General features: G+C 43.0%; 1 protein-coding gene across 2 annotated transcripts in view; it reads right to left on the bottom strand.

Moving 5' to 3' along the window:
• Positions 1–24,212, bottom strand: part of prkcab (protein kinase C, alpha, b) — a 98,314-nt gene that overhangs the window by 51,949 nt on the left and 22,153 nt on the right. For both annotated transcript variants that reach the window (XM_070982050.1, XM_070982051.1), the window contains exon 3: positions 15,122–15,204. In XM_070982050.1, coding sequence (XP_070838151.1) covers positions 15,122–15,204 — 83 coding nt within the window. The remainder of the gene's footprint in view (positions 1–15,121; positions 15,205–24,212) is intronic.

The raw sequence follows: 24,212 nt of genomic DNA, 5'->3' as shown, positions 1-24,212 counted from the left end.
GAGCAGGATCTAGCACCATCATTAGTCTGTCTGCACTAAATGAGCTTTCATTCACTCAGCAAACACATCCAGCAATGAGTGCATGTGTGTGTCTGGAATGATTAAAGGCAAAATAAGCTTCTCAGACATGAAGTGCAGAGGCAAAAGATTTCGTTGTGGTCTGAGCGGAGAGTTGGGACAAAGATGGCGCAATTCAACACCTTTCATTCAGGTTAGCGGGCTGGTTGATCTGTCGAAACGGGCGATGACTGGCGGGGTTCCTGGGTGTAATCAGGACATGTGGTATTAAAGCAATCAATTATTCATAAACAACATCAACGCTCCAATTGGTACCAGCCACTTAAGAAGTTTCCAAAAAGTGCCATCCAAAGAAATGGACTGAGTTCTTGGGGTAAACAGAGGAAGTTTAACTCCAAAGAGATCAAACTGGGTTAGTGTGACGAGTACAATGGGTCACAGTAACACAGCCTGTCGAAGAGGTAAACATGTCAGGGAAGCTAAACTCCTGGAGAGTCCACCTCTGAGCAGCTCCTCTCTTCAGTAACACTGCAGCCAAAAACACTGGCTCAAACTGACGTATCTGGGGCAGCTATCTGTGGTTGTGAGTGTGTGTGTGTGTGTGTGTGTGTGTGTGTGTGTGTGTGTGTGTGTGTGTCCGTGAATACACCTGACTGACAGAGGTACCTAAAACACAAACACAGTGCAAGATTCTGGCTAAATGTGCAACTGACTTGAAAAGTAATATGACAAACATGATTATTGCAGTGATGAGGTTCAATACATTTGCCTTGATTGATCTGAAAACCTGCACTCTTACACATTTTTCTTATTGTATATGCACAATAAACCAGAAAGTTATCCATGCATCGATTCAGCAAATTTCCAGTTCCAAGCTACGTCCTGCAGTTCCTCCTGGGGGGGTTGCTGTGGGGGCCTGATGCATTGAAAAAGTTGTATACCTGTAAACTCTTATCTTGAATTTTGGTCAGACCGCCCAGTTCCTCAGTGTAAGAATGTTTTGATCTGTTTTAGTTACAACAGACAATCAAACTTATCTAAATAAATGTCTCTTTAGTTTTAGTGCCAAAGTATGATTCACCACAAATGAGTGACTCAAGCTATGAAGCTATGAATAAATGTTCGACAGTGATGATGCCTCTTCACTGTCTGCTTGTGTAGCAGAGAAGAAAGAGAGAGGAGCAGGTAATGTTCTGAGGGACCAATTGCTTCTGCTCTCCTCGCAGAGCAGAGAAGGCCAGGTCACTCACACAGACACGCACACACAGACACACACACACACAGACACACACACACACACACACACACACACACACACACACACACACACACACACACACACACACACACACACACACACACACACACACACACCACGCGGTCCAGCACACCAACACTGGCATCCACGGTGCAACTCAAACGAGTGCATACACGGAAACAAGGGTGATCATTATCATCATCATTATACAGTAATATATTTACAATAAGTGTCTGTGCGTGTGTGTGTGTGTGTGTGTGTGTGTGCGTGCGTGTATGTGTGTGTGTGCAGACTTTAAGGCCACTCACAGGGCAGTTGGTGTCTTCATCTTGCAGGCTAACTAATTGTGCTGCATCTCCAGTGTGCCCTGATTACTGCTCCTGCTCTCATCGCAGCCTGGCAGGAAGTGGCCTTTTGACACACACAACACACTACAAACCACAGTCTCCTCCTCTTCTCTCCTCAGTGCATCGCCTCCCCCTTCTCTCCTCCATCTTCCCTGCAGGCAGGAAGCGCCCTCCAGCTCCCAGACTTCCTCCTCTGCTCTACTTTTCCTTCCTCCGGGTTCATACGAGGAGAAGCGACAGATTTTCCTCTTCTACTCTCCCATTCTTCCCATTTTTGCTTGACCTCCATGTGCTAGTTGTTACTGCACATTACTTCCTGCTCCTCCTCAAATGCTCCTTCTCTTCTGACCACTCTCTCCTCTCCTTCCTGCCCTCATTATCTGCTCCTCCTCCAACTTCCAAGCTTCTTTTAAAGACCAGGACCTCAGGTGCAGCAGCTCTGTGTTCTTTTCCCCAAAAGAAGATTAACTAAATTCCTCTTAATTGAATAAAACTTTGATGGGAGCTCAATGCCCACACTCCCAACCAGCCTCTGGTGGTACTTAGTCTTTACACTCTTTCTACTTGTTCTCACACCTGCCCAACATTCCTCTCTTCTTTCTTCCCCCTGAAATTATCATAATATCGCACCATCTACTCCCACTAATTAACATTTCACCAGGAAGTTGGTCATAATTGGCACAGTGGCATACTGATAAGCAAGATGAATGGTTCTATCTGTGCTGAAACAGTATCTATGTTTATCTTTGAGATGATCGAGCCTTAATTACCCTCCATTACAAATGCATTGGTCACACTAGGCTGGAAAAACTGTGAGCCTAATAACAGAGCCGGCTGAGCCGAGGAAGTGCTTCTCCATTAACTCCTTGACTCTCTAACCTAAACAAGGTTTGAAACCAAGCGTCCCGTGTGTAACATAGCTGTTGTGTGGGCCGAAATAAGCCTGCAGCTTTAATCATTGTAATGTCCACTGATACTGTATTATGTCCCTTTTGGCGCGCTCATAACTTTTCACAAACTTTATTAGCATTGGAGCAGCCTGACCCAACTGCTAGGCTGAAGCGCTCTAGTAAATCTTCCCTATCTGCTTAATTGCTTCACACTCGTTTCCTCCTCCAGTCCAGGTCTGTGGGGTTTATTTACGTAGAAGGTTTCTGTCATTGTCAGCCTGCGAGGGGGTTTTAATGAGCTGCGCTGTTAACAAGCAAAAGGAAGATCCACTCATCACGCGTGCTGTGGAGCACACACACATATACAGTAGATATGAACACACACACACAACGGTGTTACATAATCACGCTATTAAACATGTTTTCTTCAGGAGAGCATGCAGAGGAAGGGTAGAGGAGCCCGTTTTATGCAGCCATGTTTTCAGTTTTGTCTTAAGTGTGTGGGTACAGAGACACCCAACGTTTGCTTTGAAGTAACATCATCTTAAAACAAATGGAGGAAAAAGTGCATTGTGTGAATCTTTCACAGCTACCAAGATGTTGAATGCATTTCCTTCCTCATGAAATAGTTGCAAAGCTGATGTTTTTTTTCTTCAGACCTCCCATTTTCCCAGGATTCTCCTCTATTTTACCTTTCTGTAAATCTTCTGTATTATTAACCTTTATTAAAAAAGGAAAAAGGAAAAGTTAGTTGTAATGCTGATGGGAGGCATGAGCACCTATTTGATGCATTCTGATGCTAAATTTCACTCCAGGACAGCAGATGGCGGTATGTAGAACATTAGCTGAAACAGCTAGTGACAAAGAGTCATTCGCTCACACAGCACCAGGCAATAAAATAAGAAGATGAAGAAGAAGTAAAGGAAAAGGAAGAAGTAGAGGAAGTTGGATGGGATTGAGAGTGACAGAGTACCTGCTGAAAAGACTGAAAGTTTGTGCTGAAAGCTTTTCAGCAAATGGAAGGAGACTTATTTGTACTTAATGAAGAGTCATGCCGTTTGTAAAACACGCCACACAGATTTTAATGTATCACACGGAGGGAAAAGTGACAAATGTGCCAAGCATAAGTGCACAGAGACACATTTACCCAAGAACAAACAAAATGAAGAGCCACTCCCAACACAGCACTCCTAGCGGTGCAGAACTCGATGGGAAACTATGGTAATACTTGTACTTTCCAGCTTCCCAGAATCTGTTACCACTTCAGTCTCTACACAGCCGAAATCTGTCTGCGCGCACACAACAGAAGGCTCTGACAGACAAGTGTGGCTTTAAGACTGCAGACAAATATGCTGACATGCGAAAAAACACAAGATAAACACAATCTACTGTCTGTCAAGCCAAACAAAGTACCTCACAGATACATGCTGAAGCCTAAACTAAAGTGCAAAACAGGCAGCTTCCATGACAGCCAACTGCATTGATCACAATACGGAAAACCTGTTTTAAAAGTCATATTAAATGAGGAGATTAATTGATTAGCTGATTAATCATGAACACTGATCATCACAACATTCACTACTTGCCCTGTTTCATATTACAACTTGTGTTTTGAATTGTTAATCAGTCCAAACAAGCAATTGCTGATTAAATGATTGATTTATTGATAATGAAAATGATTGTTAGATGCAGCCTTAAAGGTGAGTAATATAAACCACCACAGGCAAAAACATCCCCAGCTGTGAAGGCAAATTGCTGGTTTATTGGCCCACTGGCTCAGACCTTTTAAAACTGTGCCCCACCCACTGCTGTAACAGAGGCAGGCATTTGCACAAATCAGCTGGTGGCTGCGCTACAGCGCAGATGCCCCACTGTGTGTGTTTTGGTAAGGTGGCCATTTTCAGACGCCGTTAGAGATGGATGACAGATAATAAGGGCAGAGGGACCCGAGGCGAGGAGAAGCAGACTGTGAGTGAGACGCGACAGAGTGTTTCCCTTCCCTCTGCAGTACAGCCCAGGGACAGTCATGCAAACAGTGTTCTTCACACTCCGGCGTTTAGACGTGCTGCATTTAGGCAACGTGTGATGTTTTCATTTGCACACTCTGGAAGCAGCATTAAAAAGAGACGTCTGACACCAAGTGTATTATATCTCTGTGCACTCACACTCAAGCGCAGGAAGAGGTGTAAACATGGCAGGGATGACAATAATAATAAGATGTAATTATGAGTTCGACACATTTACTGTGTAATGAGGTGTGTGCAACTTGGCCGAGTGCACTCCTGTTTACGTGCTGGTCTCACACAGGCAGTGCAGAGAGACACAAATAACTTCTGCGGCATACGTTTTCTGTTTCCATACCCACATGTGGCACTGAGGGACCTCGTCGCCACACCACAAAGTCACACCACTTTTATTCTCTATTATTGTTTCCTGTCTTGGGGAAGCAGGTGGAAACCAGAGGGTCCCCAATGAGCCCCAGAATCCATCAGCTAACTGACACACTGGCTTATGTAATCAGGCATGAGACCAGTAATTGCAGATTGCAATTTGATATGTGTCATTAAATCAGCAGCTTATGTCGTCGCTCCTATTTTCCAGCTGTTCGGATGTCTGAGACTTTCAAGCGTATTGATTTTTGATAATTAAAATTTGTGTTTCGTGCACTTTATATCTTATAAACATTGCATGTTGTGGATATCACAGACAAACTCAATTATATGCAATAGTGTCTCAACTGACCAGGATTTCTTTTTTAATCTAAATAACAAAAAGCCAGATGGAGTAAATAATCCTGTAAATTTGAACTGTCATCTCTTTTAGATGAAACACTGCTGGCTGTTTCATGAATTTTGACCATTTTGGCAGCAACTGTAGATGAAGGGCTGCAGAACATCTGCAAATGTTTAAACAATTTTTGAAGGCTTCAGACTGGATGTATTTCTCGAGGTGGAGTGATTTTAATCCTGCCCAGAGAACATACTGTATGTCCGTACTTTTTCACCCCCTCTGCTGTAATATGTGGATCTCTGAATTTTTTCTCAGGCAGTTTGTCCATCTGCATATTTTCTTTAACCCACTCGGGGTGAAATTTAACTTGTTGCAGTCTGATAGATGAAAACATGTTAAAAATAGACGCATTTGGGAACCATAGGAAAAAAATAAAGGCATCAGCAACAACAGCTCATCAAATGAGCAGCTGCCGTGTCAGCTACAGGTCGGTCCTGCTGTTCTCTTTTGCTCTGAATCAATGCTTTGTGTAATATTTAGATATCAGGAGTAAAGATGGACAAATTATAAGAATTTCAGGAAGTTTTACATGTATTTATAATACCACAGGCTAATTTACCACAGGGTGTTTCAGGGATGGCAATGATGTGCAGATTGCAGTTATATATCTGCAGGCGTCACAGATCAGGCAGGCACAGCCATAAAAATTAACATTTTGATTAATAGCGGATGGGTTGCAGGTGGGTGGAACACCACATCATTAATGTGGAAAATATTAATTACATTACTTGCAGCAATCCCCCCCGCAGCAGATATATGGATATAATGTTAATTAATGTTCTGTGGTCTTCTACACAGCCAAAAGGTAAAGCGGCCGTCCTCCACATAAATCTTGAGCCCCATCAAACTGTCTAAAAAAATGATTTCAGATGCTGAAAGTTTAGCTCTGTTTCCTCTGAGGAGCTTCCTCTGTCCTGTCAAGTTTATAGCTCCAGTTTTTAGCTTTGCTGCCTAAATGTCCCTGTTTATTTACTGTAATGCCAGCACTGCGCGCATGGAAATGTTTCAAATGACTGAAAGCAGCCTCTCTAATCGTTAAAGTAAACACACACACATCAAAACAACACAGAATAACGAAATCGCTTGGGAAGCTCGCACTGCTTGATATGAATTAAAAGGCAATACAGCTGACAGAGACTCGTACAGGTGACTCTAAACCGGAGAAAATAATGAATCTGAGGGACGTCTGGACGACTGATAAGCGCATCACTACCTTCAGGTGGGGCTGAGGGCAAACTGAAGCTAATCTGTTGCTTTTACATGTATTCATTTGGCAGACACTCCAAAGTCCACAGTGATTCAGGATTCAGGATTCCTTTATTGATCCCAGAGGGGAAATTGTTTAAATGCACACATGAGATACAGTCCAAGTCAAGAAGAAATGAGTTTAAAGTCATTATTACTTTCAGCATGAGCTAAATGAGGAGCTGGTCACTGAACACTAAAACACTGTTTAAAAAGTGAAACTAAAGCTGCTCTGAGCCTGACAGCGACACCTGGTGACTCCACAAACAACATCCTCTGACTTTGGAGCAGCAGTCAAACCAACAGTAGTAAAGTTAAAAAAAAAAAATCTGTGTGAAATTACCCGAGGCTGCGTCAGTCTGGGACATCTGCTCAGCCTGAAGTAAAGTTGCTTACAGATTGTGATGTTTGACTGAAGACCTCATGTCCACAGCGCCTCAGTGTAGCGCTCTTACATAATCATAAGGTCTGTAATCTCAGACCGATCTGTTCCTTTGGGTTAATGACACACAGACAGACGTTCGTCTTTTAAGCTGACCTCTCTGACTTACATATTGTACAGTTATCGTCAAGTTAATTCATCATCCCGCCGCCTGCTCTCGTGGCGGCACATGTTGACGCGCTGAGCTTGACCCTAAACCGTAATCTGCTCTCTGTGGGCTTCAGCATTGACATGTGGAGAGATTTGACATTGTGTAAGCTGCTGTGGCGGGCGCGTTAGCTAGCTCGCCCAGCTGTTGCTGCAGGTTACAGCTGAGCTGCTGGGAGGGTAATGGCTCGAGACCGGCAGGCTAATGGTGCGAGACGCAGCCGAAGTGTATGCTACTGCCAGTAACGTGACTTGTTGGGGGGGATGGACTGATGGGAGCACCTGACCCCACCCCAAACATCTTTAGTAAAACAAATAATTATAGCTGCAGTCTCCAGAGAGGTGGTGGTTTGATCTGGGGGTGTATTTTCAGCAGCACAGATGCTACTGAATGAGCATGGAAATATTGTAGGAATACTACAGGCAGCAGTGTGTCTCTGTGATCCTCTCGCTCTCCCACACTACACACCACTAATGTCATTTTGATCATGAAGGTGGCACGACTCTATAAAGCATACAGTATACATTATAGCACAGTATTTCTAGGATATATTTTGCATAATATTATAGATTCAACATGAAACTGACAGAAGGGTGAGACTGAGAATCTGTCTGCTACTTCAGCACCATGGACAGCGCCATGGATTTATCAATACGCAGCTCAGTTGGGCGACTGATAAATGATGTGTCATAGATTCTAACTTGCACAAACCTCAGTCAGATGATCAATGAGTGAAGCAGAGTATTTATCAGATTAAACTAAACAACCCCTCTGCCCCTGCACTATGCTCTCTGCTACTATGGGGTTGGCAGGTTAACAAGGGGGGTGACATCCCCCCTCAAACTGCTGACTGGCTGCTGTTTGCTGTCAGGTGCAGCTCATGCTACCAAGGCTCTTTGCACAGTCACATGATGTATGTGTGGCATGAAGTAGAGCTAGAATCACTGAAGGCTGAGTAGAGGAGTTGAGTTTGAACTTTTTTGGTGAAGCAAAGTAAACTGGAGGTGACAAAATCAGAAAAAAAATGAGGACAAATGTCCTCAGGGCTGCAGCGATGCCCAGTAACTACATCAAGACAGAGGCTGCAACCTCTGAAAGTGAAAAACAAAGAAACACTGAGCTGTCACAGATGCCATCAGCAGGACCAGGAGAAGGAAGGAGCAAGGGATTTTCCATGTTTCAGCTCACCACTTGTCAATGTGTCAAAGCGACGCAGAAGCATGCAGCAACTCAACTCTTTTCATCTGACTCATTGTGATGCTCTGGCTCTCTCTTCCTATGCAGGTTGACAGTGGGTGGATGGCAGTTGACAGGTACCGTGCACCAGGCAATAAACCAGCCAGCCATCTTGTTTTTTTTTTTTCTGCACAAATAAGTGGAACATCAACAGCTCCTCTGGGATTTCAGCCGCACGCGGTGACTGATCGTGTGCTCATATTCATGTCATCAGGACAAATTTAATATTCAGTGGAAAGACGTCCAAGAAAGAGCAGCGGTGAAATATTAGTCAGAATTAGTCAGAATGAAATGGAGTCAGATAACTTAAGCCAGCATAATTGGCAGCTAACGCAACATGAAAACTAGTGGGTTGTGATTTTTCATCGACTGCTTCGTGGAAGATGATTGTAAAGTAGTATTACCTGAAAACCACGTGCAATTATCAGACAATGCGGTGGGATTTTCAAATGGCTTATTTGGCTTCAGGGGTAGGAGAAGATTCTGAAACTCCAACTAAAACTCACATATGTGATGTCGTATCATTTCATTTGTCGATACCAGCTGATCCAGACTGGGTCCAACTTGGTCTGATCAGTCAAACAAATATTAGATAAACCTCATCATTATTTTTTGAATGATCCCTCTGTTGCTTTCACTGTCCTTTATTTTTATTGGTTTTGGATTTTATCTGCTGCTTCTTCTGTGCAGCATTTTGTAACCTTGTCAAGAAAAGTGCTATATAAATAAAGCTTTTTGATTATTTTTATTACCTAAAGCAGTGCCTCTTAATCTGCCTCAACAAAAACTCAACACTAACTTTCTCAAATGAAGTATTTTTTGCTGAAGTGCTGAACTGCATTATTCTGCACAGGTGATACTGTGTCCACCCCCTGTGTCATTCTCCCACTCAGAGGCATGGAAAGCCTCTGCTCTTTCTGCACCACACAGCCATATGTGCTGCTGCTTAATGAGCTGGTCACCCACACACACACACACACACACACACACACACACACACACCTATCCTGACACACGCACACACATGCTTCTCAACGTGCTGTTTTAGCTCATCCAAATGCATTTATAATTCCGTTTTGCTCTCTTCCTGATCATTTTCTGATCACGGACAGTCACAGTTTCTCAGACCTGAACTGAGCCTCTGGTAATCTCACAGACAAGCTGCAGATGAGTTACAGATGACCTCATTTGGATACAGCTGACAGGCAACTTCTGATCTGGAAACAGTTGAGCTGGATAGTTGTTTTCTGCAAGCAGTGTGTTTCTAAATTACGCCCCTGTGTCGATGGAATTAAAACTTTGTCCTCTAATTAGTAATCAGTAATAAAACACAGACTTAATGAGTATTTTTTATGTTTTTTCCTACAATAAGCAAGGATGAGAATGTTTGGCAGAATTTTAGCAAGCTAACAACAGCATATTCTTTATTTATGGGAACAAATTCAGTGATTTGAGAGCAAAAATCCTTTTTCTATTTTTTCTCTCGAGGGGATGATTTTAAAGCAATGTTTCAGTAACTTTTTATCCATTTACATCTAGTGTAGGGGCTCCAGAGATGTACTTTATGTGTCATGTCTAAGAAATAAAGATCTGTCTTGAAGGATAGAAAATGCGGCCAAATCACTGCTTACTTTCCTCTCCATTTCTTAGCTATATCCTCATTTCCACAGGGGCCAGCTCCTGCGCTCACTCTGCTCATCATTCCAATTAAGCCACCAGTGTAGGTTTCAGCAGAGTCAGAGTGTCAACAGGCCTGAGCGCTGATGACTGCTGTAATGAGGAGAGGTGGGAGGGTGTAGTAGTTATTTAGATAGTTGATGAGGAGTTTGCAAGAGAAGCTAAACTTGTTAATGCACTTCTGTCGGTACAATGTGTAGACACTGTTGCAGGTGTGTTGCACCTCACTGAAGGGCAGTGGAGGAAAGCAAGTAAGTACAAGATACTCAAGTACTGTATGTAAATATACTCAGTTTATAACATTTGATGCACTGTTAAAAACTATTTGACAATATATGGAGTCATAAAAATCAGCTCCACCTGCAGCTACAACATTTAAGTACTAATATTCAAGGATTAATCATATAATAACAAAACACTGACAGGAGAAACATTGTCATCTATCTGTGTTTTCATAGATCAAATGATTAATAGATTGATGGACTGAATCTGCAGATTGCTGGATAATGAAAATAATCATTTCCCCAGCAATGAAAATCTAACCTTTTCCAAAGCGTGCATCACTTCACAGGAGCTGTCGGTTGCTTTGTTCATGAAATTTTGAAGAGACTTTGATATTGTGCACATGGTCAAATCAACCTGCGGTCAGATTTTTTATTTATTTTTTGCAGAACTGTCTTGACACAGATATATTTGAACAATAAAAAATATCAGTGAGGCAAAGACACGTGATAAATCAACACATGGGGCGGGATGAAAAAAAAAAACCATCTAAAATACATGAAACACATGAAAAAGCTCTGCAGCAGTGTTGTTAATGAACAGGGCAAAAGACAGATGGTTGGAAAGAGGATTTGCCAAGGAGAGTAACAGCAATATACCCATGTAAAGCATAATCTTCCCAGTCACACCGACCAAATCTGTCACTGAAATGAAGCAATATTACAATAAGGACAAGAGAAGCTTTAAAAAGGGGCTTGATCTGGTTTACGATCTAGGCCCATTATGTACATGTAACCTGGCTGAAAACCCGTATTGTTTCTCTATGGATGAGTCACCTTCATTCACTGTTTCCAGAGTGATCCTTGACTGATAATACAGCACTATTTACCACCCACGCCTCACAATGTGCTGAATGAAAGACAGAAAGAGAAGAGAGAGCGAGAGAGAGAGGGTGAGCACTTTTCACTCAAATGCTAATGCGAACATCGCTCTCTTCTCCATGTTGTTGTGCGAGTGGATCAAAGCATCTGCTGGACAGATGACGTCATTCACGCACCGAGGTCGGCACAAGGGTCTCTCACAACCCACAGTGCAAAGGGGAGTGTGCGTGTGTGTGAGTAAGAGAGAAAGTAACTGTGTGCGTGCATGTCCGAGCCTCCAGCCAGATTCAGAGTCATGACACACTGATTCAGAAGCTGATGGTCAGAGGATGGAGGAGTGTACATGGAGTGATGGCGAGAGGGAAGGATGGATGGATGTGTGCTGGTGAGTCACCGTCATTCACTCTCAGGCTGATAAATTAGCTAATCGACTTATCGTAGCAGCGTAAGTCTGGTGATATTCTACATCTTCCTTATTGCCAGCAAATCCTCTGGAAAGATCAACGAATTGACCAATTGTAGCCTGATGGTGCTAATTTTGCCAGTGACTTCCACTGTTGTCCAAAAACTATTAAAAGCACATCAGTGAAGCCCACTGTTGCACTGGGAGACATCCTCATTCATCACAATGATGAACAGATGCACTGCAGTTCGTCCCCAACAAATGCACTATTTAATTACACTAATTACAAATGCTTTCTAAAAGAGCGTATTCTTGACCCAATTTTAGGATTTCAGGAAGATTTGAACTAAACAAATATAAATTATTACACTTCAAAGTTAGGGTGGCATGGTGGTGCAGCAGGTAGCGCGCGGTTCGATCCCCAGGTCGGGCAGTGCCTTTCTGTGTGAAGTTTACATGTTCTTCCCGTGCAGGCGTGGGTTCTGTCCGGGCACTCCGGCTTCCTCCCACAGACCAAAAACATGCTCATTAGGTTAATTGGTGACTAAATTGTCCTTAGGTATGAGTGTGAGCATGAATGGTTGTTTGTCTATATATGTTGCCCTGCAATCGACTGGTGACCGGCTCAGGGTGCACCCCGTCCTTCGCCCAATTACAGCTGGGATAGGCTCCAGCCCCCCCACAACCCCGAAAGGGATAGTCGGATATAGACGATGGATGGATGGACAATTTAAAGTTAAAAAAAACTTGTTGTGGCAAAAAACTGAGGCTGTCTCCTGCTTCGATGAAAGTGAATGAGTCCTAGTGACTCATTCACTTTCAGAAACTGTGTTACAATTCATGCATTGTTTTTTTTTGTGGTTAAAACTCCTCAGAAATCCAACTGACTGCTAATCAATGCAAAATCATGATGAAGATTGAAGTATTGAGAGAGTATTGCATTGTTTGTTCTATTGGATTTATTGACATTTAGAGAAATAAAGCATTACCCTTTATAACTACTTACCTTTGAGTTCCAGATTTCTCCTTTTCTCACCTTTGGGGTACTATGACACCTGCCTACAATCAATCTACAAAACTGTAACGCTGCACATGCCATATATTTAGCACTGAGCATCAGTATGTATGATCCACTGGGGATGATTTTGGTTTGTGTGCTGGCATCACAGGACAAGTTGACTATTTGGTCTGCAGTTCAACTTCACTATGCTGCATGAAAACTGTTTCAATTGAGAGAAGTGTCAAAAACTGACAAGATTAAAGGAAAATAAGTGCTTTGCTCTTAAAAAAAAAAAAAAAAAAAAGAGCTGTTTGTGTATGAACTCGTCCCGTATCATCATTTGGAATTCAAAGAGGTCCATCCCAGAGGGCTCTCGATTCACTCAGAGCCAGTCGGTAGATAATGGGCATAAAAACAGGCAGACCAAAATTCACAATGGGTACTTGAAGCCAGCAGTGTAGGTGTATGTGTGTGTGTGTGTGTGTGTGTATGTGAGAAAGAGAGAGGGAGAGGGAGAGATAAAAGAGAGGAAGAGACAGAGAGTTGGGCAGGAAGATAGACAGACAGAGCTGAGGAGATGCACAGCTGAATAACAAGAAGGTAGCTCAGGACTGATACCGAAAATGAACAACGGGTCTTGGAGGGTGAGTGAGTAATGAGAAAGCAGGATGAAGAGGAGCCAACACAGAGCGATTGCTTTAATAAAAGTTGATAAAACACAAGGCAAACAAGCACGCTCTCTTAATCGCCTGGTATACAACAGCTTCACTAAACCGCACCGACTTTTTCAAGCACTTAAAATCCACTTCTGATGTTATTTAATGAGGAGAGCCTGTAACCAGCGAGGAGGTGCTCAACAATTAGAACATTACAGTTAATCAAATGTACAAAAAAACAGAGATCTTGATGTTCTTGCTCGTGTAAACATGAGAGGGTATCAGTGTGGGTGTGTGCATGCATCGTAATTGGCTTTACACGCTGAAGCGCCAGAACACCAGCGTCGAATTGGCTTTTTGCAGTCTTACAGTTGAGATGATGAAAGTGCCACTGATGGGGCAGTGTGGCGGCTTATCCTCTGCACATGGTCTCAATAAAAACTGTTGCGTGCAAGTGCACAGACATCAGTGCGTGCTGCAGCTGAGCTCGACCTCCATCTCTTATCCAGCCAAGGACAGATAACCGCTCCAGGCCGGAGGGAAGAGGAGACTGAGGTTCCACTGTTACAGCAGGGTCACACATGCACTCCAAACAGAGTCCCTGAGGGGCCACAGAGGTCAGACTGATAAAACACCATCACCCTGCCCCGACAGCATCAGATGGGCTTGGGGGAAAGAGAGGAGGCTAATGAGGGACAATGTTATCACACCTGATGTGTGGAAGCAAGCAGTTGCTGATCCAGCAGCAGAGAAGTGCTCCACATGAGATATAATGCAGACAGAGGGTTGCCATTTTACAGGCTGACACAAAAATCAATCTGACGTACTGCAAGACTCGCTCTCATAATATTTTATTGATATGCCGGTCTTGAGTGTTGTTAAATGATCAGTCTGAATGGATTAAGTCTGTGAAGATGGTGGAGAGAGGAGAGGAGAGGCAAATGAGAGAGGCGCCATCAGCTTTTAAGTGTGATGTCTGTGCCAGCTTCTAGAAAGACTGATGGGACAACCAAACTCAATAAACATCATGTGGTCCATAAGATCTGTTAAATAAAGCACAAAACCATAAAGATTCGAATCTTCTAATCAAATGAATCATTGAAATACTGGTGACATGTCATCATGTGCTGAATAATTAATGTTGAAACTGAAACACTTATGAATTTATAGCACTGAAATACATCTGAGTTCTGTCTGAATGACACTATGAATCTGTGCAATTTTATCATCTCATCTGAATTTATGAGCCCCAAAAATATATTCAGGAAATAAAGCTTTTTCTCTTAAAAAGATAAAAAAAAAAGTTAAATATTGAGTGCTATAAATTAAAAAATCAAATGTCAAAACTGACACACCCTACTGTTGTTAATGGGATCTATTGTCAAAGTCTCAGCTGCTTCTAGTGAAGACTTCAAAGGCCAGCTGCTGTCTTCAGCCTTAACCAGAGGTGCGTTTAGCTGTGCACCTACACACACACGCACACACACACACTGAGGGCGAGTGAGTTTTAGTTTCCCACTGAACTTAATTTGCACATCTGAAAGGACTTGACTTCCTTTGACTCGGAGTTGTAGCCATCTTTCACAAGACATTTAAACTCTGCTTTTCTGATTTCGGCTCAGCTTTGTGGCTTTTCTGTCGGTTTGAGTCTGCACTTCTTTCACTTTGTTTCTTATCAGTTGTCAAAATATATGTGAAAGTGAAACTTTTACAATACAGTGGATGAATGCTGGAGAATAGCATCAGTCCCTGCCTCTTGGAAACATATTTTGTCCTTTTGATGATATACAGGTTGCACGCTGCACTTTCTTGTAACACATCAATCAAATGCCACAAAATTATTGTCATTCTGTGCAGACAGACGCACTCAGGTATCATGGAGTCATGCATAAAGTATGACCGACTTACGTCTGTGTCAGGCCCCTTGTCGGCTCCGGGACAGGAGAAGGTGACGAACTCATGGCACCGTTTGTGAACCACAAAACAGCACACTGACAGAAGAGAGAGGGAGAGATGGAGAGAAGATAGTTTACAGCAACCATTTTTTGCACAACACTGTGACCTTGTTCTTACATGCTCATAAAGTGCATTCAACCACCAAATCTGCCTCTTAAGGGAAACAAATATAAGCACACAACACACACAAAGTATTACATCCTTATTCTGTCTGGTGTTTTATGCGATTTATCTGAGAAATGGTTGAGAGATAGCGGGAGAAACAGAAAGAGAAAGGCAGTAAACGACGGAATGAGAATGTAAGTTATCATCAATCAACCCTGGAGTGATTTTGACAAGCTTCTCTTGTGCGGATACACAAACAAATGCAGACAGACAAACAGACTTGCATGCATGTGCACTCCCACACTCACACCCACACAGAAAATGTCACTACGGGATCTTGTGCGTTCTGCAGCCGTCGGCTCTTTACAGTCTGTTGGGTTGATGCCGATTGCATCATCGTCTCCCACTGAACTGGGATCCGCCCCGACCAAAAGTGTCACTCAGCACTGACACGGCTGACATGACACCCGACGCTGCTCTCACGTCAGCGACGTTTGCATTTACATTTGGACACTGCCGCAGATCTGGAGGGAGAAGCAAAAGTGTGGACATCTGTGACAGCTAGATCACAAGCTGACTCCCTCTGTGACACTCACTCTGCGTACCCAACTGTATTTTTTTCCCCTGCCATTATTTGAAATTCCTCATTCTTTCTTCTTCATTCTCGCACAATCTGTCTGCTTCACTCATTGTCAAGCTGCCTGTTTGTTCATGTGCACTTTTGTATTCGTGGGGGTTTTGTCTCTAACTCTGCCAGCTAACTCACACTTGCCAGACAATCTGATGGCCATTGGTTAAACAACAGAAATGATTCTACTGAGAAGTCCAAGAAACAGCAGGGGTTTCGACTGTCCTTGCAAAAGGCTGTGCTGTATCATGATACTCAGTTAATTAGATACATTTTAGATAGAAATAGATATATGAGCATTTGTATCATCATCAGTTTTTTCAGTATAATGATTATATCCATCATCATAGTCCTAATCCAACCCTAATCACGACCACAGTCTCTGTGTATGTATGTCAGAGATGGATATTCTCTTGCTACCGGTGCAGTGCTGAGCCAGTGCTAGCGTACAGTATGAATTCATCTCTTTCAGTAATAAAGTAGAAATGAGGCAGAGAAGGAGAGGAGGGGGATAAAAAAGCTCAGCAAAATAGTAGCCCAAAGTGATTTATCCATGCTCTGAAGCTGTCATCTGTACCATTTGTCATATTCATAGTGCACAGGAGCAGGCCACGCACAGGTGAAAAAGTGGGCGACGGAAATTTCTACGATCCAGTCGAAGGAGAATTTTTAGCCATGTTAGCAGTGAGGGTCTATGGATGGCAATGGTCAGTCTCTTTCTACTGACTTTGGTGATCCTTTTTCCATAGCGCCACCAAGAGCTCGTTTCACCAACGATGGGATGAATTGCAAAGAAATTTGGTTTCGCTCAGGAGGACCTGTAATTATGTTGGCAATCTGCAGAATTCTCATCTAGCCCCACCATCAGGTCAAAACTTCAGTTTGTCCAGAGCTTTGGTTCATGACTATAACGACATTCCCATCAGTCTCAGCAGTACTTTGAGTTTCGTGCCAAAAAGCATATGTTACCATGGAAACACGCTAAACTAAGGTGGTTAACGTGGTAAGCATTACACCTGCTAAACATCAGCATGTTAGCATTGTCATTTTCAGCTTGCTAGCAATCTGACGTTAGCATTTAGCTCAAAGCAAATCAACTATCATCAACTATGAGCAGGCTCATCATCAGCTATGTCGTATGACACATCTTTATCTCAGCAGTTAACAAAAGCAATTTTAATAGAACACAAATTTTTGAATTTAGGGTACTTGGAATTTGAAAGGATACAGATTTAATGCAATCAAAACCCAACTAAGGCCAGCACATGACATGACAATGCAGAGCCTCATAGGACTCCGAACATAATGTATCTGTGCACTCTCAAAAGCAGCCTTCTTCGGTATCTTTTCATGAAGTCCAAAAAGTGAGAACAAAAACAAACCAAAGGCACAAAACCAGTTTTGAAACCAGTCTTTGTGTCACTGCTCAGTATATTAACCTCAAAGAGTTGATTCACACTTCATACCCATGTCCAATTAAACCCGCAGTCATTCATTCATTCAATCTTTATCTAAATCTCAAGAAATCATTGAGGACATGCCCTCATTTCCAACACTGTCAAGAAAGTAGAAAGAAGAAAATGCTGACAGAAAATGGTTCAGACCGTTACAATCAAGAGCGGAATAGTTTGGACTAACTCATGGGTTTAAATTGACCTATAGGTGCGATTGTGTTCATTTTAATATGTGTTGTAAAATGTTGCAGGTGTTTGCAGCACAAGAACTAAGGTTTTCCCAAACTCAGTGTTTGCATGCAGACTCCGGAGTATCAGTCAACCACTTGAACTGGTCAAACTGCTTGCATGTGTTTGTTTTTTCATCTTCTGTAACACAGTTTTACTCAGAGTGCAACCATCAGGTTTCTCTTTTCCTCCCCAAAGCTGACTTCCAATAAGCTGAATCACAGTCCCAATGGCGTCCTTTCTTTCCCTCCATCCTCACACCTTCAGCCACACACCGTCCATCTCCGCCTCTGTTTAGTGCTGATCTCAGAGCAGCTCGAGTGTCTGCTGGTGCTGCAGTGTGGAGCTGAACAGACTGACTTGACACTGATCTCAGTTCAGAGGTGAAGAAGGGCCGTTAAGCTGCGTACAGTGGAAGGGATAAATCTAGCTTTGGACTGTGTGTGTGTGTGTGTGTGTGTGTGTGTGTGTGTGTGTGTGTGTGTGTGTGTGTGTGTGTTGTCAGGCAGGCTTACCCCGACTTACACAAGACAGTGACAGTGTTTCTCTATGACTATAATCCCTGGCGTCGACTTTCATGCACACACACGCACACAGATACACACATTAATCTAAAAGCTGTCTTAAGAAAGCAGGATGCCAATATGCTGCGACGGCTGAAACACAGAGGCATTCTGGGAGCATATGCAATGTTACATGCGACCAATCAGCAGGACAGGTTTGAAGACACCTCACGCACCTTACATTTACACCAGCTTGCCAAAAATCAAAAAAAAGAAAAAGAAAAAAAAAAGTATGTTTCTTAAAACTCTCATTTGCTGAGAGAAAAAGGAAGAAACACACAGAAAGAAACACATAATTAAGAGTTCTTCTTGGTGACTTTAAAGCCACTATAATAAATCTTTTTCGCACGACTCAGGCAGGGAGATCTGACTGGGGAACTCAGGAGGAAGAAGTGTAGTTATCTCCAGATGGCTTTCGTCCTCTCAGGAAGAGCTGTGTGAAGCAGAGGGAGCAGAGGTGACACAGTGACATACTGTATCGTCAAGGATATTATGATTAATTACTGTGGGCTTTGTTTCACCAGCCTAATTGCATAAGCACAGAGATAAGGGGCTTTGGCATCACAAAGCAGCTTACACAACACAAACGCTTTCTTGTGACTGTATGTGCGTGTGGAAGGCAGAAAGCGCATTATACCCTACGTTGGTATTCATACCTTCAGTGTCTGTAAATGGCCATTTGTGGCATGTTTCACACACACTATGGTGGCATTTCTGCACCTCTCCATCCGCATCCACATCTCTCAACTACTGATCCTTTAAAGTGTGGGTTTAGCCCCAGCTAATCTGGTGAAATTGGTAATCTACCGAGCCCCCGTTAATAGAATTATGGTGTGCTGTTGCCCGGAAGAAAAGCCTGCGGTGGAGATAAGGGAGAGGGCAGGACACCTGCAGCGCCGGACCAACTCAATACCTACCAGACACATTCAATTGATCCGGGCCCCCAGAGTGCATCCGAACACAAAGAGAACTGAGGCTTTGATCCGCGATCCACAGGAGGAAAAGAAGGAAGCGTGCAAGAGGACGGACGAATGGGTGGAGAGGGAGGGAACAAATCCACAGGGGTTTAGGGTTTCTATGACTGCAGAGATGTTTCAAAAGGAGTCAGAAATCTTTAAATCTGCTCAAACAACTATTGTGCTCTGGCATCTACATCATTTTAGTGCCATGATGTTGTTGAGGAGACCACACATTCATGCACTGCACCGCTCCTCTTGCCATACACTTTAAACACTGACGGACAAGCTTACTCCCAACCAGGCTCCTCCTGATGATGCAGAACGCTCCCCTTTTCATGACTCTGTGGTCGTTCTGCAGATTGTTTGTCATTTCAGGCAAGAAAAATCACAGAGAGGGTGAGGGAGGTGTATTTTCCTCTCTCGGTTATTTTTAGGCTTGATTCTGGCTGGAACAGTTTGTACTGAACCCCACTGTGGTGGAGAAGTGAGGGAAGATGTTTCCTCTACACCTGGCCAATGGACACTATAAATAAACAGTCATACATCCATGTGCAAGCACAACGACCTATCTCAGGTGCATGTGAGAGAACAGTGACTGAGGAGTGAAAAGCTTTTCCTGTCGTGAGCCAGTGCGAGTGCTGAGTGAAAGAGGTGGAACGCGCTGAAAGAGGAACCGTAGAGAGGAGTGTACAATGGACCAGTACAAGTGCCGTATCCTACATAGAACAGTACAGAGAGCAGTGCTCCTGCCTGGTCAAGTTCTCATCAAATTTTGATAGAGCTCAAAGAGAAACTATATCCGTTTGCTGTTTACTATCCTGATCATTTCCACTTGCCTTCTGCTCTCACTCTGGGACATACACAGTGTCATGTGGACTTAAAGTCACCACATAAGCAAATAAGAAGAGCGCTTGTTTATGCCCATGCTTCTACTTGTGTATATAAAAACCTATCACTTCACTTAGTCTGTCAGTGTCACTACAGACGCATATAAACTTCATGCATGTTTCATATCTTCTCCAGAAGACTTCAACAGTGTGACCTCTGAACTGCTGTCACTGCAGTGAGTGACAGATCTGAGATTCCCAGAGCCCCAGGTCACGTGACCCATATGCACCAGCTCTCTCTGGAGACTGCTGGAGATCGATGGCCACAGTGGCCACAGTTGGAGTGACTCAGTGACTGTTAAGACAGCCAGAGAGGCCACAGCAGTATGTTATGTTTTCTGATATTCTACTTCTTCCTGGTACTTTTAGTCATTTTGTTAAGTTATATATGTTATATACAAACTATTTGTCAATTGCGTTTCCAGAAAATGTCACAATGTAGATCAATATAATGATACATATACTAGGACAGAACATTTTATGACACTTCAGTGCAAAGAGGGAAGATGTTTTCCCTTCAACTTCTATTTCTATTGGGAATTCATGTTATTTTCCTGCTGTTTTTCCAGCTCAGATCTACTCAGACAATTCTGCTTTCCCACACTGTCGAAATCCCTTTCATTCACAATTCTGACATTTCCTTGTTCCTAGGGCCAATTGGTGTTCGGATGCTGTCCTATAAATATCACATCATTGTCCCTCAAGATGATCCAGAAGATTCAACTGTGAGATTTCATCCTCCATCTGTTGGCTTTACTCCACCACCACCTGACTCTGGGAGATTGTCGCCTACCTTCACTGGCCTTTGCTTAAAGAAGATGCACCACGTCGATTGGATCTGATTGACTAATCTTCTCTCTCCATTATTAAACTCAATAAATGTCATTATACACTTCCAACTGATCTCTTTAAATCCATTACCAACTCAAGTGGGGTTTAGTTTCATGGCGGAGCAACAACCAGCTCAAGCAGCGCTCTGACTATTTGGTATTTTCCTGACCTTGAAATTTGCTTTGTCCATCTGCGTGGTATTTTGATGCCCAGCACAGAGTGCACTGTGTACACGTGGGAGGAGACGAACAAACAGGTGTGAGGTTCATTCAAATGAGGCAGCAAAAGGTGAGTTGTTAGTATTTCGGTCGAGCTGCAAACCGCTGTTGAATGTGGTTAAAGAAAACTTCAGTAAATCAGTTTACAGTATCTGTTGTGCACAGCTGCTTTTAATTCCCTTACATTCTCAATGCAGGAAAAACCTTGTGGAAGTAATGGCAGATTGGTTCACAGGTACAAACTGTAGCAACACTGTAGCAGATTAAATTGCCTCAGCATCACAATATAAGTCTGTCCTTTTCCCAGAACTCTTGGGAGATGAAGTGCATGTGATATATACCAACAAGCAGTGTTTGCACCTGCAGAGGGAGGAAATGAACAGAGCTGCCGCTACAAAAAACGGCTTGGAAACTCAATTTCAGCACATGCATTCAATTATGCATGGCATAGGCGCATAGAGGACAAACACATACAGAAGGGACACAAACACAGACTGAACAGCGATGTGACCTTGAACGCAACAATAAAGCTGCTCGCAAAGACCGCTGTTGGACTGAATTACAAGAAAAGAAGAGAGGAGAAGAAGAGAGGGGCATGGGAGACAGAATAGAGCCAAAATGACCAGATCGGAAGAGATAAGATACGATGATGTCAACAGAGAAGAGCACGCATCTTGTGTCTCCTGAAAGCAACACAAAATTAGTAAATCATCCCTAGAATTTCTGTCTAGCAATTATCTTCAGTGCCACAATATCCTGCTCTATGAATATGCATGTGTGTGTGTGTGTGTGTGTGTGTGTGTGTGCGTGCATTCGATTGTTTGTATACATATGTGCATACATAAGGAATTATGCAATTTTCTGCATGGCAGTGGGGAATTGCAGAGAACAGAGAAGAAAGCACCTTAGGGGAGACGGAGCGCAGCAGGGATGCTGCTCATTTTTTAACAAAGCAAAACAATCCCCACAAACTCACCAAAGTGCCGTGTGCTCACAAACAGTTACAGAGGAAAGACTGGGAACCTCGTGTCATGTGATTGGTTAAGAGGAGGTGGGAGGACAAGGTGAATTTGGCCTTGTCAGACCACATCACAGAGCTCACGTTGTCGAAACCCCGCCTCCTCAGTCTCCTCCCACACGCTGCTGCAGGTTGACAGGCGATGGTGGTTATCACCTTGGCTCCCTGTCCTCTGAGATCTGTGTTAGATTATGCATGTCTGGATAGCTTGTTACAGCAGACACAGACAGTGGAGACAATGTCCCCTGGGACCATGCTGTTTTTCTTTTTTTATTGTTTATTTTTGCATGTTGTGATTTGTTTTTCTCACTTTCCCATCATAGAGACACTAAACAGCCACACACAAGGTCTGTAAAAACTGTAACACACATCCAAATAGTGCACACTTGGTGTGTTTCCCTGTGCATCTCCAGAGTGGTTCAAGCCAGCAGCGATAATCCTCTATTCACATTAAGATCTATTTTTTTTAACCATGCTAACAGCGTAGCTCCAGGGTTGATGATGTCAGTTGGTGCTCCACTCGGGTCCAGACTGAAATCTCTCAACAACTAATAGATGAATGCCATGAATTTTGGCATTCATGGTCCCTTGAATCCTACTGACTTTGGTAATGCCCTTAATTTTCCTAGAGCGATTCAGAGTGAAATATCTCAACAACTACTGGATGGATTTCTAGGAAATTTTGGGTAAATATAAGTGCCAAGATGATAAATTCTAATGACTTTGTCGATCCTCTGACTTTTGCTAAGATGCTAAGCTATGATAATGAACATTGTAAACATTACCTACCTACATACCTGCTAAAACATCAGCATATTATTAATAGCATGTGACATTAGCATTGAGTTAAGTGCAGCCTCACAGAGCTGTTTTCATGGATGTTGAATCTAAGTCTTGTCTCTAACCCATTTAACTTTCAGATTCATGTCATTAGCTGCCGCGCACCCCTGGAATAATAAATGAAGTATTTAGAAAAATGAGCATATGAACATTCCAATTAGACATAGACACAAATACATGCATCATCAGGTATGATGCACACAGACACACATGCGGCCCATACTCACACAAACAAACACACTGTTTGCAAAACTAATAGTGTTTGTATTAAGAAATGGCCACAGGGGGACTGGATCAATTATTCCAAACTACAGGTGGGAGTGTTTGGCTGCCAGACATCTCTGAGTCACACGGGGGAAATAGTGATACTGCCTCATGAATTAAATATGAGCGCAGACACACATGCAACTACACAGTTTAAGCACACACATACATGCATGCGAATGCACTTCTATGCTTTGAGCACATATATTTTCTGTTGTGTATTTGTACACACCCATAACTGCACACAGATGCTCCTTTTAACACACAGACACACAAACATGCACACAGTCAGTACTTATGTCCGACAAGACACACACCAGCAAGTGCACTCACTACGTCTTGGTCTCCTGCCTCCTCATCTTCTCTGTTACTTTTATTCTCACACACACGAGTGCGCGCACTCACACACACACACGTGTCCAGTCAGTGATGTATCACCTGCAGTGGTCTGGCTCAGAGCCCCATGTATCTGTGTATCAGGTGTCACAGTGGTAGTAATGTAATGAGTCTGGCTAGTTGTGGTCCATACAGAAGGCTGACTGCTGCACACAGACAGGACCAAATTAGATTGTATAATAGTCTGGCAATCAACAGGAGGTGTTAGGAGGCACACATGCAAACACACACACATGTCAAAGAAGCGCCTGCATATGGATTCATGCTCACATTCATACACCTCAGGTGATGGCTTTCCTGACAGTGACTCCGGCTTCTATATGCACAGCCTACACACAGAGAGCAGGCAGTCAGGCAAAAGACAAAGGTCACAGCCAAGTCCAAGTCTGGTGCCTGGGGACAGGCTGATACCACACATCAACATCAGAGCTTCTTCCTCTCCTGCGGCACTGCATGTCCTGGACTAATTTGTTTGGGCACAGTGAAGTTGAGGCTAAATTTGTCTCAGGACATTTTGAAACATAAATAACACACTCCTTTTTTTTAACATAAATTCCCTCACAGGCCTTGTTTTTCATCTTTTCTCTCAGATGCAAACAGTAAAAACACTAAAAGGATTGATCCATATAAAACAGTGACCTTCATCAAAACT

The sequence above is a fragment of the Chaetodon trifascialis genome, chromosome 15 (genome assembly GCF_039877785.1).
Source record: "Chaetodon trifascialis isolate fChaTrf1 chromosome 15, fChaTrf1.hap1, whole genome shotgun sequence".
NCBI classification, from domain to species: domain Eukaryota; kingdom Metazoa; phylum Chordata; class Actinopteri; order Chaetodontiformes; family Chaetodontidae; genus Chaetodon; species Chaetodon trifascialis.
This window is presented reverse-complemented; position numbering and strand designations above follow the sequence as displayed.